Consider the following 17546-nt stretch of genomic DNA (forward strand, 5'->3'; position numbering starts at 1 on the left):
GCGAGTAGGCATGATTTTTCATGCAAGACCTCGGTTTGAATACTAATTAGTCAAAGGGCATCTGAAATTCAGTCTTTTTCGGCTTTATTTGAAAAGTATTGACAGAAATAATGTAGAAGTACACTGAAATGAAGAGCATATCTGTCGTTATGTATAAAAACAATCGGTGCAACTCAAACTTTAAAAAGATAAATTGTAAGTAAAAAATGGCTTCCAAAACAGAGAAAATCCTGGTCTCACTACTAAACAACACAATTCTCTGGAACGCATTAAAAAAAGAGCTTGTAGGATTATTTTAGCTAATGATTGGGATTCATACCACCATACCCTTCATTTATTCAAGTTACAAAACCTCCAGCAAACGCCGTCAACACATTTGTCTTAAATTTGCTAATTCTCTAACGAGCAGTAACGTATTTCGAGAGTGGCTTCCTAAAACGAGAGGAGATAGTAATGGCCGTTCACTACGTAACTCACATTTGTTTACAACTCTTAATGTACATACCAAGCGACATGCTAAAAGTGCAATCCCTTACATGACCAAACTCCTTAATGAAAATTTTGTGCAATTAATTTTGAATGTTTTTTTGTTTGTTTTTGTTTTTGCAGTAATATTTTTCTGCTCATCTCACCTAGTTGAATTCCTGTGTACTTTTTATGCCCTCTTGTTATAATCAAACCCAATTTTGTTATGTCTGTAATTTTATTGTTTTATCTGTAAATTTTGTAAATTCAATGTAATTTTGCCTATGGCAACTAATTTGAATGTTTTGAATAAACCATGAATAATAATAACAATAACTAGACATAATTGCATTTGTGCACAAATGCAGAGCTGTTTCGTTAATAACATTTTACAATTTTTCAACTGAATTTTAAATTTATTCATTCACAGCAGTTCTGACCAATCCAGGCTATTTAAAAAAAATGTATACCATGTTCGGATAGCAATTTGTGTGTTAAAGGTGCAAAAATAGAAAAAATCATAACAAATCGTGTGATGACGTCATGACGTCATTTTACAATTCACGAGAACTTGCCAATATCTAACAATCTACAAAGTCTCAACAAAATCGCGTTTTTATTTCAAGAGTTATATGTCTTCAAAATATGCACCTTTAATGCCGCGTCATGTGACCCCCGATGACGTCATTGATCTGAAACTTCACACACATGATGCCTGCCTGACCGTTAGCGTGTGTGTAGAATTTAAAGTGATTACAAAAAACTTCACCACAGACATCTTCAAAAAGTCCATTTTGAAGAGTTTTCAACCTGCCGCTAGAGGGCGCTGTTGCAATTTGTGACGTCATCAATATTTTTTTTGAACTGCCCACCCTTGCTAGACACTTGTGTCCTTGGAGAGCAACTTCATAACTTTTACCACTTTTGAGTTACAGGGCACTTCCGTTTTTGACCCATTGCGACCGGAAGTAGAGGTCATGTGAGGTCACGCACATGACATCATTGCTTTAGGATCATCATTGCACCGTAACCTGCGATCCCTGAAAGTTTCATTGCAATTGCTCTTTAGGAACTATGCAAAAAATTGTGTGTACTGAAACAGACAAATAAAAAAAAAATAATAAAAAAATTAACAAAAACAAGAGCTGTTTCGCTGCGCTTTGCTATGAAACAGCTAATAAAAGTATGGTTGATAGTATCAAAGGCTTTGGAGAGATCGATAAAAACACCAATAGAAGATTGCTTATCAGAAAGAGAAATGGAAAGAGAATCAACAAGTTGGATCAGAGCCATATAAGTAGAGTAACTGGCTCGAAAACCGAACTGCTGGTCATAAAGAAGATGAAATTGGATGACAAAGAAATTTTTACAGAGACTCTTGGCATTCAAATAGCAAACAGAGAATTCACAAGACGAAGAATTACTGTTCATAATTTTGAAGCTGTTGGCATCAAAATATGAGCAATTACAATCACCAAATAAAGATAAACCGTCATTGTCATTAGATGAACCGTTTTCAAAAAACGCACACAAATAAAGAGAAGTTAAGTAACGAAATAACAAAACGTACACATGAAGAGTACATGTATGAGGTAAAGCTGGATCTTCAGGCAAAAAACAAACCAAAAATCAGTCTCGAACAGATAAAAGTACACATACAGAAACTTTAGGATATATAAATGGAACAATTACTTGAAGCTTAAAGGTAATCATCAAGTAATCAAACAATGCTCTTCTCTACAGTCTTCCTAACAACCAGATTTCCCGACTTCAACGGCTCCAAAATACTGCTGCCCGCATTGTGACACTGTCTAGAAAATCCTGTTCTATCACCCCCGTTCTGAAACAACTACACTGGCTCCCTATCTCTCAACGAATCATCTTCAAGCTGATGCTCATTGTCCACAAAGCTCTTAATGGCAAGGCTCCCCACTATATTTCTGAACTGCTTCAAGTTTACACTCCATCAAGGAATCTTCGATCAAGTTCTATGCTTCTCCTCATTGAACCCAAGTCTCGACACTCATGGGGTGACAGGTCTTTTTCTTCAGCCGCGCCACGCATCTGGAACTCTCTACCACTTAATCTTCGATCTTGTGTTTGTACCGCAAAATTCAAGTCTTTCTCAAAATTTTTCTTATGTCACAGGTTTTCAATGACTAATTTTGTTGTGTCTGTTTTTTTGTGTGTTGTGTTTTGTTTTTGTTTTGTTTTTGGTTTTACTGCGCCTTGAACACCCAGCAGGGTGGATATGTGCGCATTACAAGTCTTATTATTTTTATTATTATTATGTTTGATATAACAACCCAATAGTCAATGGACAAAGTTTGTTCAGTTCTTTGAGGGTGGGGACTGATGCCTTGGTCTTGTTCTTCAAGAGCAAGATAATCTTACCATCTCTGGTCCAGACGGCTTCCAATTGGTCACATCGTCTGGCCTCTTGATACAGCTCATGCCTTTCAGATGACGTTTGTTGGCAAATACCAGCGAGCGTGATCTATAGCTTGTAAACTTCACGATGACAGGGCATGGCCATTGGGGGCACCAGAGGGGGTCGTCGCTTTCCGGGGCTTGCCAAGGCGATGAGATCCATCTAGATTGTGCAAGTGGAGATCTAAGCTTGAGTTTGTTGTTGAGTACATCAAGGGAGATCTTGTCAGTATTTTCGCTGGGGGTCTCTGGAATGCCGTTTATCACTAGACAGTTCCGACGGCTGTATTGCTGAAGATCATCAATCTCCTGTTCAAACTGGTCGTTTTGATCGGAAATTTTCCGATTGTGATTGAACATCTTTTCCATTTGTTCTGAATGTTTGTTGATATCCATTGAAGTGGCCTCTTAGACATCTTGTGCGATGGTTTCTTGCACAGACAATGCTACGGACTCTACAAAAAGCTTAATTGCAACTAGACTCTCAGCAAGCTTAATACCCATCATGAGATCAGAGTTGATGATATTGCTTGCAAGGAGTGTAGCGATGGGATCAACAATGGCTTTCGGGATAGCTGGATCATCGATGATAGATTTAGCAATCTGTTCTCGAAGTTCATCATTTTGTTTGGGGTTGCTTATGGCATCAACTGGTACAGTCTTAGTTGTTGGTGTAAAAGAGATACCTTGTTGGGTCGCCCTTTGTGTTGTGCTTTGTGAAGATGACAATAGTTCCTTTTGTCCACTCCACTCCTTTTTGGCAACTTCACCGAAGGCACGTATCTTACATTAATTGTTTATAAACAAGGAATACAGTGATGTGATTGAATGGGTTTGAGGTGCAGAAGTTATCCGTAGGTAACAGAGACACTCATTTTCAAAGGTATGTTGAGATTGTTTTCAATCACTTTTGAAGTATTTTTTGCCGTTGAGATGCATATTTTGAGAACTTGTGTGCACAACTTTCCGTGTAACAAACCTACCCAAACATTGTTTTCAAACTTTTGTTGATTTCTTTCTCTCACAATGTACATCACCCAACTTTATTCCCATGCTAATTAACCCCTTGATATGATGTTATTAATCAGCAAGGAAGTCTCCTATGTAAACAAAAAAAAGAAGACATTTTGGCACTTGAATCTACAAACAAAAATATTTTGAAAATGATACCCTTGTTGTCCTGTTTTGACTTGTTTCTCCGTAATAAAATTGCCGACATAAGACTAATCTACCTTGATCACATCACATATGTAGCTTTCACATTTAAAGAGATACAGCAAAAAACAATTGGTAATATTTAAACTTTAAAACCGTCTAATTCCACACCTGATGAAGTCATCATGACAGCATTGTTCGAGTGATGTCTTCATATTGAGGTTCAGTTGTTTAATGAATTGTTGATGATAATGAATGCCTGACAACAACATTCCAAACATCGTGAAGTTGCTGGCAGAAGGAGGAACCAACTTGGGAAAATTGAGGATGACACAATCGAAGAGAGGATCAAGGCTTGGTACATACACTTTAGTCAACTGCTCGGAATTCCCCCTATTGTGCAGGGAGTTGACGACGACATCAATGGTGCTTGACAAAATCCATATTCAAGACTGGCCCTTTAGCATCTCAGAGTAGGAGAAAGCTAAAGAATCTCTCAAACTTGGCAAAGGTTGTGGGCCGGATGGAATATCTCCTGAAGTAGTCAAGCTTTACAACATGGACAGCAACACACTGGACGTGCAACCGGGCACATACTTGCAGGCAGAAACCAGAGCAGTGGTCCTTATCAATCATATCGCCTATTCCTAAATCAGGGGACTTACGTAAAACAGACAACTACGGGGGAATTAGTCTGTCATCAGTCATTGCTAAACTTTACAACAGAATGATCCTCGATCGAATCCGACCTGCTATTGACCCGCATCTAAGAGAGAACCAGAACCGCTTTTAATAGAACACATGTAAGTCAACTGTTAGCACTAAGAAGGATCGTTGAAGGAGTGAAGAAAATATAAAGTACCAGGCAGTCATAACATTCATAGATTTTAAGAAGGCATTTGACTCCATACACCGGGGGAAAATTATGAAAATACTAGCTGCTTACGAGGTACCACTGCGGCTTGTCCAATACATTATTAACGGCATGTACACTAAAACATAATAACACCAGGGCAAAGGTATTATCTCCCGACGGTGAAACAGAGGAGTTAGAAATATCTGCGAGAATGCTTCAGGGTGATACACTAGCACCTTTTCTTTTCATCATCGTCCTAGACTATGCTATGAGACAGGCTTACGGCTTGGTTTTATATGTACGTAATCAAGCCCAGATAAACCAGGAGAGTAAGACCTACTTAACTCACAGACCTTGACTTTGCAGATGACATTGCTCTACTCACAGAACAAATCAGTCAAGCACAAGAGCTGCTTGACAGGGTGGAGACAAAGTGTACCAACTAATGAGGGTACACGCCTCAAAGCAATCAGTGGGACAAACTTGAAAGACAGGTCAAGCTTCGTCTTATCTGTGTACATACGCAGCCATTGTCATGTGCATATAGTGCAATAATTATTATTGCATAAGATATTACGAGGTTCGAATACTATGAAGAAAACGGACTAGTCCGATGGACCTCGTATTAGCAAGAGTCAACGGTATAAGACAGTTTTTCCCTTTAGTTCTACAGAAACTTCAAAAATACAATGAAAACATAGTTAGAAGGAGGGTTACTTGCCACATATCAATGATCAAGCAGCAAATGACATTGGCTTTACATGAAAAGATGACATTAACAAAGTGCAAATTTTAAGGTTTATAGGGCTAGGAGGTGCTCCTTTTAAAGGATTAAAAATGCGGTAAGGTCAGCAGTCTAAGATGTATTTTTGTGTTCAACCGGAAAAAAAAAATGGAAGACACATCACATTTTTTTAATCAAGAAAAATCCAGATTTATCAAATCCCTCTCAACTGGGAATACTGGTGGACAAGAATTCTGGAAGATAACAAAGTATGTCTAGGAGGGGGTACCACCGATGGGCGGCAGGGTCTAGCATGTGTTATTTTCAGGGAACGTTTCTCACTAAACGTTTCACACCGACAACCACAATACATGTCAGAAACAGTATTTCTTTTGGTGGCTTACCTCTTTTTTGCCTTTTTTGTTTTCCTTTTTAGCTTCCTTTTTAGTGTCTTCTTCCTTGTGCTCCTTCTTTTTCTTCTTAATCTCCCCTGTACATAAACAAACAAATCTGTTTTAACAGGGGTTAAGTGCGGTTTTGCAACCTCTCGGAGTCAGGCTCAACAACTACCCGGAGTCTTGTTTAAATGCCAGCTAGTTTTTGTTATGGTTAGGGTTAGGGTTAGGCCTATTTGGCAAGAATCCTGTGTCGTTTATTTAGACAAACCTGTCTTTGGAAAATATTTCCACAGAGCTATAATTTATTATTAAAGCTCTGCACTTTCACCTATCGGGTATATATGACATTATGATGGAGCCTTTCTGTAAATATTGCTTCTGTAGCAATGCATTTTCCAACATGTCCAATGGCACAAATTTGCTTCTTTTTTTGAAGTCTTGAAACAAGTGTTAAAGGGACACACAGGCTTCGCTTTACTATTTAGCCTACCAAATACACCAAAAACATGACTCTTAACCCTTTAGCATGCATATCGCCCAAGAGGCGCCCCCGAAGTTTGACCGTGTACTTTTAGTTTTAATATGTGATTAAAACGCAGCAAAGAGCGTGATTTCAAGATGACAGTATCAAAATAGCACATGGTCCCCATAATTTTGTTTTACGCTGTCCACCTTCAAAGGTTCAAATGTCAGAAGTCCTTTGACGATCACCAACGCATGATCGAGTAGGTGCTTTTTTTTCTGTGTGGGAATGGACCATTTTCTCTGTATGGGACAGACAGTATATGATGTACCATGTACCACACGCGCATGGACACAGCAATGTCCACAAAAACTATATGATTGTGTGATTTATCAGAACTAGTTTTTGGTTGGGATAAATCTTTTTGGTGTCAGTTTGCACTAAATTTAACTCTCAAATAAATTAAATGTGAATTTTGAGCAAACAATGATTTCATGCAGGCATGCATTACTTTGTGTGCTCAAAATCTTTTTGTGCGCTTGCAATAAAAGATTTGGCACACTGAACAATTATTTTAAGTGCAGAAAATAATGTTGTGAATCTACAATAATTATGAGTGCAAGAAATATCTAACTCAAACTATTTCTTGGTGTCTAAGATGTTCCTTCAAGGGAATGAAAAAGATCAATTTGTTTGATTAAAGCAATCGATTAATTCCTTAAAATACTAATTCCCTAAAAAACTTCATACCTCATGGGAATAAAATAACACATTGAGGAAAGCAAACAATATTTTGAGGAAAAAAAGTCTTACATACCTCCCCTCAGTTTCTCATTAGCAGCAAGAACTGAAATTAATGGACACATGAAAACGAAAAACAGGTAATTGGTTTACTTTTTTGTTTACTTTTTTGTTTACTTATCCGTCTTGATCATTCAGTTACTCCATCCATTATTCAATTAACCTCCCCTTAAAAAATGCTATTAAAATTGAATATAAAAATAGTAACACAGTCAATACAGTATAAACAAAACAAGTAAGACTAATTTTATTTAAAAGTTTATTAATGGTTTATTAAAAACATGTCAAAAGTCACGGCAAGAGGCCAAAATTTGAATTACAATTTTGAGAATTTGTTAAAAATATAACCTAAATGCACAAAGGCCACAAAAAAAAATATGACAACAACATGGAACACCAAGAAAACACAATAATTATTATCAAATGTAAAAAAAAAAAAAAAAAATTACAACAATAGAAGGACAAGAGCAATAACATGAAAATGGATCAGCCAAATGTGAAAATGATAAAAACAAAGATTTTTCCTAGCAGTGCTGGATGTACAGTAGGAATGGATGTTTGAGGTTAGTGTAAAACGTAGTTGAAACAAGCAGGTAAAACATTATTCATATATTAATACTTAAATTTTCCTATAGGTTAAGATTATCAAAAAGAGGCCCAGAGTGCTCCCAATAGTAGCTTTTAGAAATGACCCGAACTGCACGTTTCTGGAGAGTGAGCAGTTTGTTACATTTAGTAGTGGGACTACCCCAAATCAAAATTGCATAATTCAGATAAAATAGTTGAAAAAGGTCAATATGTTTCATCAAAATCAAATTCTCTTCAATATGTATAAGTATTCCCAGAAATTTAGTACCCTTAACCTGCTCAAGATTGGTATAATTAAAAAATAAAGGAACAGACTGAGTGTACTGTAATATAAGATAATTTGATTTGGGAATATTTATTAGCTAAAAGCCAAGTAGCGATTTCCCGGAGCTCAATATTGTTACATTCACATATAAATATAAATAGCACCCTCCATTGTCAACTAACTTACTTCACCATCATGGCTGTCTAGCAGAAATAAAAGCTAAGTTTCACAGCGCATAAAAGTAAAGTCTGTCTCAACCTCCATTTTCATAAGGCATAGTGAAGACCATACAAATATTAAGGTTCTGCACAGCTAAGTTTATCTGCAAACAACAAATTTTGTTATACCTCGGTAACAAACTGTGAAGTTTGATTGGTCGAGAACCAATCCTGTGAGGCGCAACAAAAACGCATGTTACATGGCTCGCGACGGTCCGGGTAACATGAAAAGTGATGTACACCGGTGTACATCACCTTGATCGTTCCCAGCGTTGGTCGATTTCGCGCTGTGTACGAAACAACCGCGGGTTGAAGGGAATTTTTTCTCGTTCGTCTGCTTATTAAACAATGAATAGCCCGTCGTAATAATGTTTGAAGATGACAACAGAACTTTGAGAAGAGGAATAACAATTATACAAAGGTATAACAAAACAATTGTTGCACGTTGTGACTGGGGTCCATGGGTTTTGTACACCCTCGAGGGAAAATGGCACCCTCGCACCCGAGGCTTCGCCTCGGGTTCCATTTTCCCCCTCCAGTGTACAAAACGCAATGGAACCCGTCACAGCGTGCAACAATTGTATAGTGTCACCTGCAAACATACAAAATGTTTAAAAAAGAATTCTGATGTACATGTACATGTTCATTACTGCAGATGTCATTAATAAACAAGATAAATAATAAGGGACCCAAAACAGAGCCTTGTGGTACACCGCCGATCTGTGATTTTACAGAATTATACAAAACGTATTAAGTCGAGTGCTATTCCTTGGACACCATAATGTTCTAATTTACGCATCAAGATATCATGGTTAACTGTATCAAATGCTTTAGATAAATAAAATAAAAATGCCAATTGAAAAAAGTTTTATGTCTAGATCATTATACATATTATTAACAACAAAAGGTATAGCTAAATCAGTTGAGCGCCTATGTCTAAAGCTAAACCGTGATTCTGTTAAAGGTCATTTTTGTAAATAAACAAAATCAATCCAGTATACATTAACTTTTCAAATAGTTTTGACAATGTTGATAAAGCAGAGATGGGTCTATAACTTCCAATGTCATGCTTGTAGGCTTTTTTATATATTGGTACAACCTAAATCTTTTTTAACCCATCTGGAAAAACTCCAGCTGTTCTAGATTTATTAAAGATGAGGCATGGTTAAGCTGCTTTTTGTGTTTAAAAAGCTATTATGTAGTTTGGTCCTGGGCCAATGGCTTTTAAAGGAAAGAATCGCAGCGCTTACGTAATCAGGGAACTGTGCTTACGCTAAGCGTATTTTACAGCTTAGCAGGGAATGTGTTCTTCACGTCACAATTCGCATCAAAAAATTTGCTACAGTTGACTAATTGTGCTCAACTCCTGCGAAACTTTCACTGCGAAAACAGTGACTTAAAAATTTGATTTGCATTCGCAGGAAAAACCGTGCTTTACTTGTGACAAAAGTAGGCAGGGGCGACTAGTGTGCTTTAGTGTTAAAGTCGCGACTACAAAATATTATTTGAGTCGCAACTACTGTTTTTCTCTACTCCATTATAATCGTGTCCACACATCGACTACAAAATTTGTCCCGACTACCTGTTTGGTGAACCAGTTGTGTTGCTTACTACTATTCGCAACATAATTAATATTGCCCTTGCGGCATAGCGGCACAAATCTTGAGAATCTGTACTTTATCTCGACAAGTGTCATAGTTAGGTTTGAAGTGCGACTAGTCGAGTAGTAAATTTCACTAGTCACACCCATTCGCAACATAATTAAAAATTTGTCCCGACTACCTGTTTGGTGAACCAGTTGTGTTGCTTATATTCGCAACATAATTAATATTGTCCTTGCGGCATAGCGGCACAAATCTTGAGAATCTGTACTTTATCTTGACAAGTGTCATAGTTAGGTTTGAAGTGCGACTAGTCGAGTAGTAAATTTCACTAGTCACACCCATTCGCAACATAATTAAAAATTTGTCCCGACTACCTGTTTGGTGAACCAGTTGTGTTGCTTATATTCGCAACATAATTTATATTGCCCTTGCGGCATAGCGGCACAAATCTTGAGAATCCGTACTTTATCTCGACAAGTGTCGTAGTTAGGTTTGAAGTGCGACTAGTCGAGTAGTAAATTTCACTAGTCACACCCATTCGCAACATAATTAATATTGCCTTTGCGGCACATAGCGGCACAAATCTTGAGAATCTGTATTAATTTTATCTCGACAAGTGTCGTAGTTAGGTTTGAGGTTCGACTAGTCGAGTCATGATGGGAACTTGCTTAATGAAAAAGATTCAGTGCTCTGCAGAAGCATTGAATTCTGCGCTTACGTCAAGCAAAATAGACTGCTTATAGCATGGATTTCTTTTGTTTGTGTGCTTCCAAGTTCGCACATTATTTTCCAAGCTTGCACATCACAGTAAAGCGGAAAATGGTGATCGTAAGCGCAGACTTTGGTGGTCATGAGCACCATGTAATTTTGCACTTCAAACATGTAAAGTCAAAAAAGATTGTTAGTACATGAGGGGAAATCTTGTGAAACTGGTCCAATTTGACTCTGCTTCACTGCGTAAGCAAAGAATTGACACATCAGAAGCGCGGATATTATCGCTTACTTAAAGCATATTTCACAGCTTAGCAGGGATATTTTTGCTTGTGCGCGGGGAATCTTATCATATGTAATCTTTGCTTTGAACTAATTGTACAGATATTTCAGCGCCTGCACAGTAAGCGGAGAATGGTGGTATAATAAATGGGCCGTGTTCTATAGGGGAAATTATAGCTTGACATTTTGTGACAGTTTTGGTCTCTGCGACGTACACATACAAATACAGAGTCAGATACAGACATTACGGTGCAGAAATCGTGCAATTGAAATGTCTCATAAGAGCGCCCCCTATCGGCAGGAGTAGGAAAATAAAGGAGTATCCTACAAATTAATTATGTTTTTTTAAACACGTAAAATAATATCAAATGGAAGCTTTAGGATGTTTAGCTTAATTCCTATCATAAAACATATTAAAATTATTTATTAATTAACCACCAGTGACCCTCATATGCATATTAATTAGGAAATCTTTGCAGCATCGTATATCAAGAACTTCACGGCCGACTTTTGAACTGTTTGTTTTTAAAGACTCCTTTAATTGGGGGTTGGAGATTAATTTGAAAAAACTGTGACCTCAAGTTGACCTCTACTTCCGCGCCAACCGGAAGTGTCACCATATCTCAAGAACTATACAGCAGATTTTCAAAATATTTTCAGTTATAAACTCCTTAGGCATAAAATATTAACTTTAAAAAAACGTGACCTCAAGTTGACCCCTACTTCCTGGTCAACCGGAAGTGGGACCATATCTCAAGAACTATACAACAGATTATCAATTTTGGTTCAGTTATAGACTCCTTGGGCATTCAAGATAAGTTTGAAACAACTTTGACCCCATGTTGACCTTTACTTCCGGGTCAACCGGAAGTGAACCCATATCTAAAAAAGTACAAAGCTAATGTTCAAACTTCAGTTGTAGACTCTTAATTAGGCAATAAATATTAGCTTTGGAAAACTGTGACCCCAAGTTGACCTCTACTTCTGGGTCAACCGGAAGTGGGACTATATATATCAAGATCTACACAACCGATTTTATAGACTCCTTGGCATTGCAGATTAATCTTTGGTAGCTGTGGGCCCATGTTGACCTTTACTTACGGGTCAACCGGGAAGTAAAACCTTATAACAAGAGCTACACAACTTTTTTGAAACCTTTTTTTCAGTTATATATTCCTTGGGCAATGAAGCACATAATCCAAGCAAAACAACAAGGAACAGCTTCGTGTTTGTTCACAAACACTTAATGTCTAGTTAGCTGTTCCGACCGTCCGTCGGAACAGGTATTGTTTTCGTCTAGATTTTTATTGTTTTTATTATTATTATTCTTTGTTTCTCCCTAAATCCCATAGTGTTTGTACACGTTTTTGCGGCAGCCTAATCTCCTAAACCATAATACGAAAGAGTGAGTTTATTATACCAAATTGAAGCTTAGAACATAAGCTTAATTCTTATCGTAAAAAATGTAAAAAATTTTAATTAATAAGCCTGAATTAAGCTTGTGAATATTTAATTAGCAAACCTAGTTAACACCATATCTCAAAAATTAGACCGCCGATCCTGAAACTTTTTTCAGCTATACACTAGTCAGGTCCTGTTAATGTGATTTCCGACATAAAATTCTGGACGACGTCACCATGACGTCATGTAATGCACGTTTTGTGTCTGTGCACAAACACAATGGCTCTTCAAATCTATAATTTAAACTGGTCAAAAACACAATAACTTCTAAATAATTTATTTGTTAGTTTCCTAAATATCATATTATGTGTAGAAAAATACACTGATTCTAATAAGATTTGTTTCAGTCCATAAAAGCAATCAATGTTTGTCTATTAATTAATTAATCAATTAGAATCTTGGCATCATGGGTACAACGTAGTACTTCATAAATTGGGGCAGTCACTTTCATTTCAGTATTTAGACATCTCTATGGCTCTTGCAACACACTGCGGACCTGTATGGGTTGAGGACTCTCGGGGAGAGTCTGAGAAGACGATGTCGTGATGTTTGCATCTTTAATTTGTTTTTGAAAAATGGCAACTAGTAACTAATTAACCACATGACCCTCATTTGCATATTCAATCAGAAAATCTTTGCAGCACCATATCTCAAGAAGCATACAGCCGATTTAAGACTGTTTGTTGCTAAAGACTCTTTGGGGATTGCAGATTAATTTTGAAAAATCGTGACCTCAAGTTGACCCCTACTTCCGGGTCGGCCGGATGTGGGACCATATCTCAAGAACTATACAACAGATTATAAAACCTTTTTCAGTTATAAACTCCTTAGGCATAAAAATATAACTTTTGACAAACCGTGACCTCAAGTTGACCTCTACTTCCGGGTCAACCTGAAGTGGGACCATATCTCAAGAAATATACAACCGATTTTCAAACTTTTTTCAGTTATAGACTCCTTGGACATTCAAGATTAGTTTGAAACACATTTGACCCCACGTTGACCTTTACTTCCGGGTCGACCGGAAGTGGGCCAATATCTCAAGAAGTACAAAGCCAATGTTCAAACTTCAGTTATAGACTCTAAGGCAATAAATATTAACTTTGAAAAACTGTGACCCTATGTTGACCTCTACTTCTGGGCAACCGGAAGTGGGACTATATACAAGATCTTCACAACCGATTGCTTAAACTTTTTCAGTTATAGACTCCTTGGCATTGCAGATTAGTCTTTGGTAGCTGTGGGCCCATTTTGACCTTTACTTGTGGGTCAACCGGGAAGTGTGACCTAATACCAAGAGCTACACAACTTTTTTGAAACTTTTTTTTCCAGTTATATATTCCTTGGGCAATGAAGCACATAATCCAAGCAAAACATCACGGAACAGCTTCGTGTTTGTTCACAAACACTTAATGTCTAGTTATTATTATTCTTTGTTTCTCCCTAAATCCCATAGCGTTGGTACCCGTTTTTGCGGCAGCCTAATCTCCTAAACCATAATACGAAAGAGTGAGTTTATTATACCAAATTGAAGCTTAGAACATAAGCTTAATTCTTATCGTAAAGAAATGCTAAAATTGTTAATTAATAAGCCTTAATTAAGCTTATGAATATTTAATTAGCAAACCAAGTTAACACCATATCTCAAAAAGTAGACCGCCGACCTGAAACTTTTTTCAGCTATACACTAGTCAGGTCCTGTTAAGGTGATTTCTGACATAACATTTCGGACGATGTCACCATGACGTCATTTAATGCACGGTTTGTGTCTGTGCACAAACACAATGGCTCTTCAAATCTATACTTTGAACTTGTCAAAAACACAATAACTTTAAAAAAATTTATCTGTTAGTTTCCTAAATATCATATTATGTGTAGAAAAATACACTGATTCTAATGAGATTTGTTTCAGTCCATAAAAGCAATCAATGTTCGTCTATTAATTAATTAATCAATTAGAATCTTGGCGTCATGGGTACAACGTAGGACTTCATAAACTGGGTGCAGTCATTTTCATTGGAATGTTTAAACTTCTCTATGGCTCTTGCAATACACTGCGGACCTGTATGGGTTGAGGCATCCCGGGGAGAGTCTAAGACGATGATGTCGTGATGTTGGCATCTTTTTATTTGTTTTTGAAAAATGTCAACTTGTAGTCTGGTTCCCTGACCAAAGATTCCTTGACGTCTCTTGTTAAAAATCTTAGGTCAGGTATCACCCACGGTTAAAAATAGAGCATGACGCAACTTGTCAGGGTCGGGAGTCATCTCCAGGGAAACCATGTCTGCATGTACTACTAGCGATAACGTAACCCTCCTCCCAACGGCCGCCAGGCCGGAGGGTTACGAGATTATTTTGATCGTCAATTAATGACAATCTGGTTCAACACGTATAATGTCGACAGCTAGTCACCAGATTTTGCCCCATTTTTACCACTTTTAAAAATCATGAAACTTAATCCTCAATCAATGTCTAATGAACACTCAAGTCAGAACACCTTTGAAAAAAATATTTTTGAAGATAAAGGACAAAAACTTACCAGATCCCGGAGCAATTTCCCAGGTTTATATATTTTGAACTTGTCGCATCGCTTTGCAAACGCTTTATTTAGGCACAATGCCTGCATTTGCAATAACTGGCATAAAAACTCCTGGATCTACGGCCGACATGACTGACATTACGAGTCCGTACCGAACATCAACGATACTGTCCGAATGTTGACGACAACACGCTCGGAACATTTCGGATAACTTCGAAAGAGGAGGAATTCCTCCTCTTTGGTCACGTGATTTTCGGTGATACCGGACCCTAAATTCGACAGAGCCTAGTCGGAGATTTTTGGGTCTGGGAACCAGACTAGTCAACTTGTAACTAATTAACCACATGACCCTCATTTGCATATTAAATTAGAAAATCTTTTCAGCACCATATCTCAAGAAGTACACAGCCGATTTTAAGACTGTTTGTAACTAAAGACTCTTTGGGGATTGGAGATTAATTTTGAAAAACTGTGACCTCAAGTTGACCCCTACTTCCAGGTCGATCGGAAGTGGGACCATATCTCAAGAACTATACAACAGATTTTTAAACTTTTTTCAGTTATAAACTCCTTAGGCATAAAATATTACTTTTGACAAACCGTGACCTCAAGTTGACCTCTACTTCCGGGTCAACAGGAAGTGGGACCATATCTCAAGAAATATACAACCGATTTTCAAACTTTTTTCAGTTATAGACTCCTTGGGCATTCAAGATTAGTTTGAAACACATTTGACCCCATGTTGACCTTTACTTCCGGGTCAACCGGAAGTGGGCCCATATCTCAAGAAGTACAAAGCCAATGTTCAAACTTCAGTTATAGACTCTAAGGCAATAAATATTAACTTTGGAAAACTGTGACCCTATGTTGACCTCTACTTCTGGGTCAACCGGAAGTGGGACTATATATCAAGATCTTCATAACCGATTGTTTTACCTTTTTCACTTATAGACTCCTTGGCATTTCAGATAAGTCTTTGGTAGCTGTGGGCCCATTTTTACCTTTACTTACCGGTCAACCGCGAAGTGTGACCTAATATCAAGAGCTACACAACTTTTTTGATTTTTTTTTTTCAGTTATAGATTCCTTGGGCAGTGAAGCACATAATCCAAGCAAAACATCACGGAACAGCTTCGTGTTTGTTCACAAACACTTAATGTCTAGTTTACTTTGTATTTACAGAATATTTACACAATATAAAAAGACTGCTAATTAACTTTGTATTACAGAATATTTACACAATATAAAAAGACTGCTAATTTACTTTGTATTTACAGAATATTTACACAATATAAAAAGACTGCTAATTAACTTTGTATTTACAGAATATTTACACAATACAAAAAGACTGCTAATTAACTTTGTATTTACAGAATATTTACACAATATAAAAAGACTGCCAGGTTACTTTTTATTTACAGAATATTTACACAATATAAATTCTCAGGCAGGAATGACATTGCGGGTAATTGGAAGTTATTTTAAAACTTAAAAACAAGACGTGTATATACAATTTTTTTTTTTTTGGGGGGGAGCTAAAAAAAACCTGGTTAAAAAAGAGCAATCACATCCCTTAAAAAAAACCAAAAATTGTTACAAAAGAAGAAATTCAGAGTACACTTGTAAACAATTCTCAGTTTTAATCAATTTGTTCTCCTTTCATTTGTTTGGTGTAACTGAGCTATCTAGCACTACTTTGGAAGTCTTCCTATTTTGTCAACCCCAAAAGAAATTGGGTTTTTTCAGTTAATGTATTTCTCTATTCTGTTATCTTACATTTTTTTGTTAAAGGACTTTGATTTACTCTACATGTAGTTCTGGAGTATAATGTAGGTTTATGGTTTTCATTGTTCTACTACTCGATGAAGAAAACCCGAGAACTTCAGACACTGTCAGAGGGGAAACATTATTCAGGTAATGTATCCACGTTGCACATTGTGAGAAAAAATGTAAAATATACAGCAAAATTAACTTGACTATATAAGCTTACCTTTTTGTCATAACTGAAATAAATCATTATGAAAGTCAGAAATCTATTTGTCTTCTATCTTGAACTTTTGGGTGTTATTAGCTGTTCCGACCGTCCGTCGGAACAGGTATTGTTTTCGTCTAGATTTTTATTGTTTTTATTAGCTGTTCCGATCCAGTCGGAACAGCTATTGTTTTCGTCGAGATTTTTATTATTTTTATTATTAGCTGTTCCGATCCAGTCGGAACAGCTATTGTTTTCGTCGAGATTTTTATTATTTTTATTATTATTATTATTATTCTTTGTTTCTCCCTAAATCCCATAGTGTTTGTACACGTTTTTGTGGCAGCCTAATCTCCTAAACCATAATACGAAAGAGTAAGTTTATTATACCAAATTGAAGCTTAGAACATAAGCTTAATTCTTATCGTAAAAAAAAATTAAAATTGTTAATTAATAAGCCTTAATTAAGCTTATGAATATCTAATTAGCAAACCTAGTTAACACCATATCTCAAAAAGTAGACCGCCGATCCTGAAACTTTTCTCAGCTATACACTAGTCAGGTCCTGTTAAGGTGATTTCTGACATAAAATTTCGGACGACGTCACCATGACG

At 36.9% G+C, this 17546-nt stretch overlaps 1 protein-coding gene across 2 annotated transcripts in view; it reads right to left on the reverse strand.

Moving 5' to 3' along the window:
• LOC117287854 (MYCBP-associated protein-like) overlaps window positions 1-17546 on the reverse strand; it is a 124863-nt gene that overhangs the window by 10041 nt on the left and 97276 nt on the right. For both annotated transcript variants that reach the window (XM_033768407.1, XM_033768409.1), the window contains 2 exons: window positions 7309-7338; window positions 6035-6120 (listed from right to left, as the gene is read on the reverse strand). In XM_033768407.1, the coding sequence (XP_033624298.1) occupies window positions 6035-6120; window positions 7309-7338 (116 nt within the window). The remainder of the gene's footprint in view (window positions 1-6034; window positions 6121-7308; window positions 7339-17546) is intronic.

Source organism: Asterias rubens, chromosome 3 (assembly GCF_902459465.1).
Source record: "Asterias rubens chromosome 3, eAstRub1.3, whole genome shotgun sequence".
In the NCBI taxonomy this organism is placed as follows: domain Eukaryota; kingdom Metazoa; phylum Echinodermata; class Asteroidea; order Forcipulatida; family Asteriidae; genus Asterias; species Asterias rubens.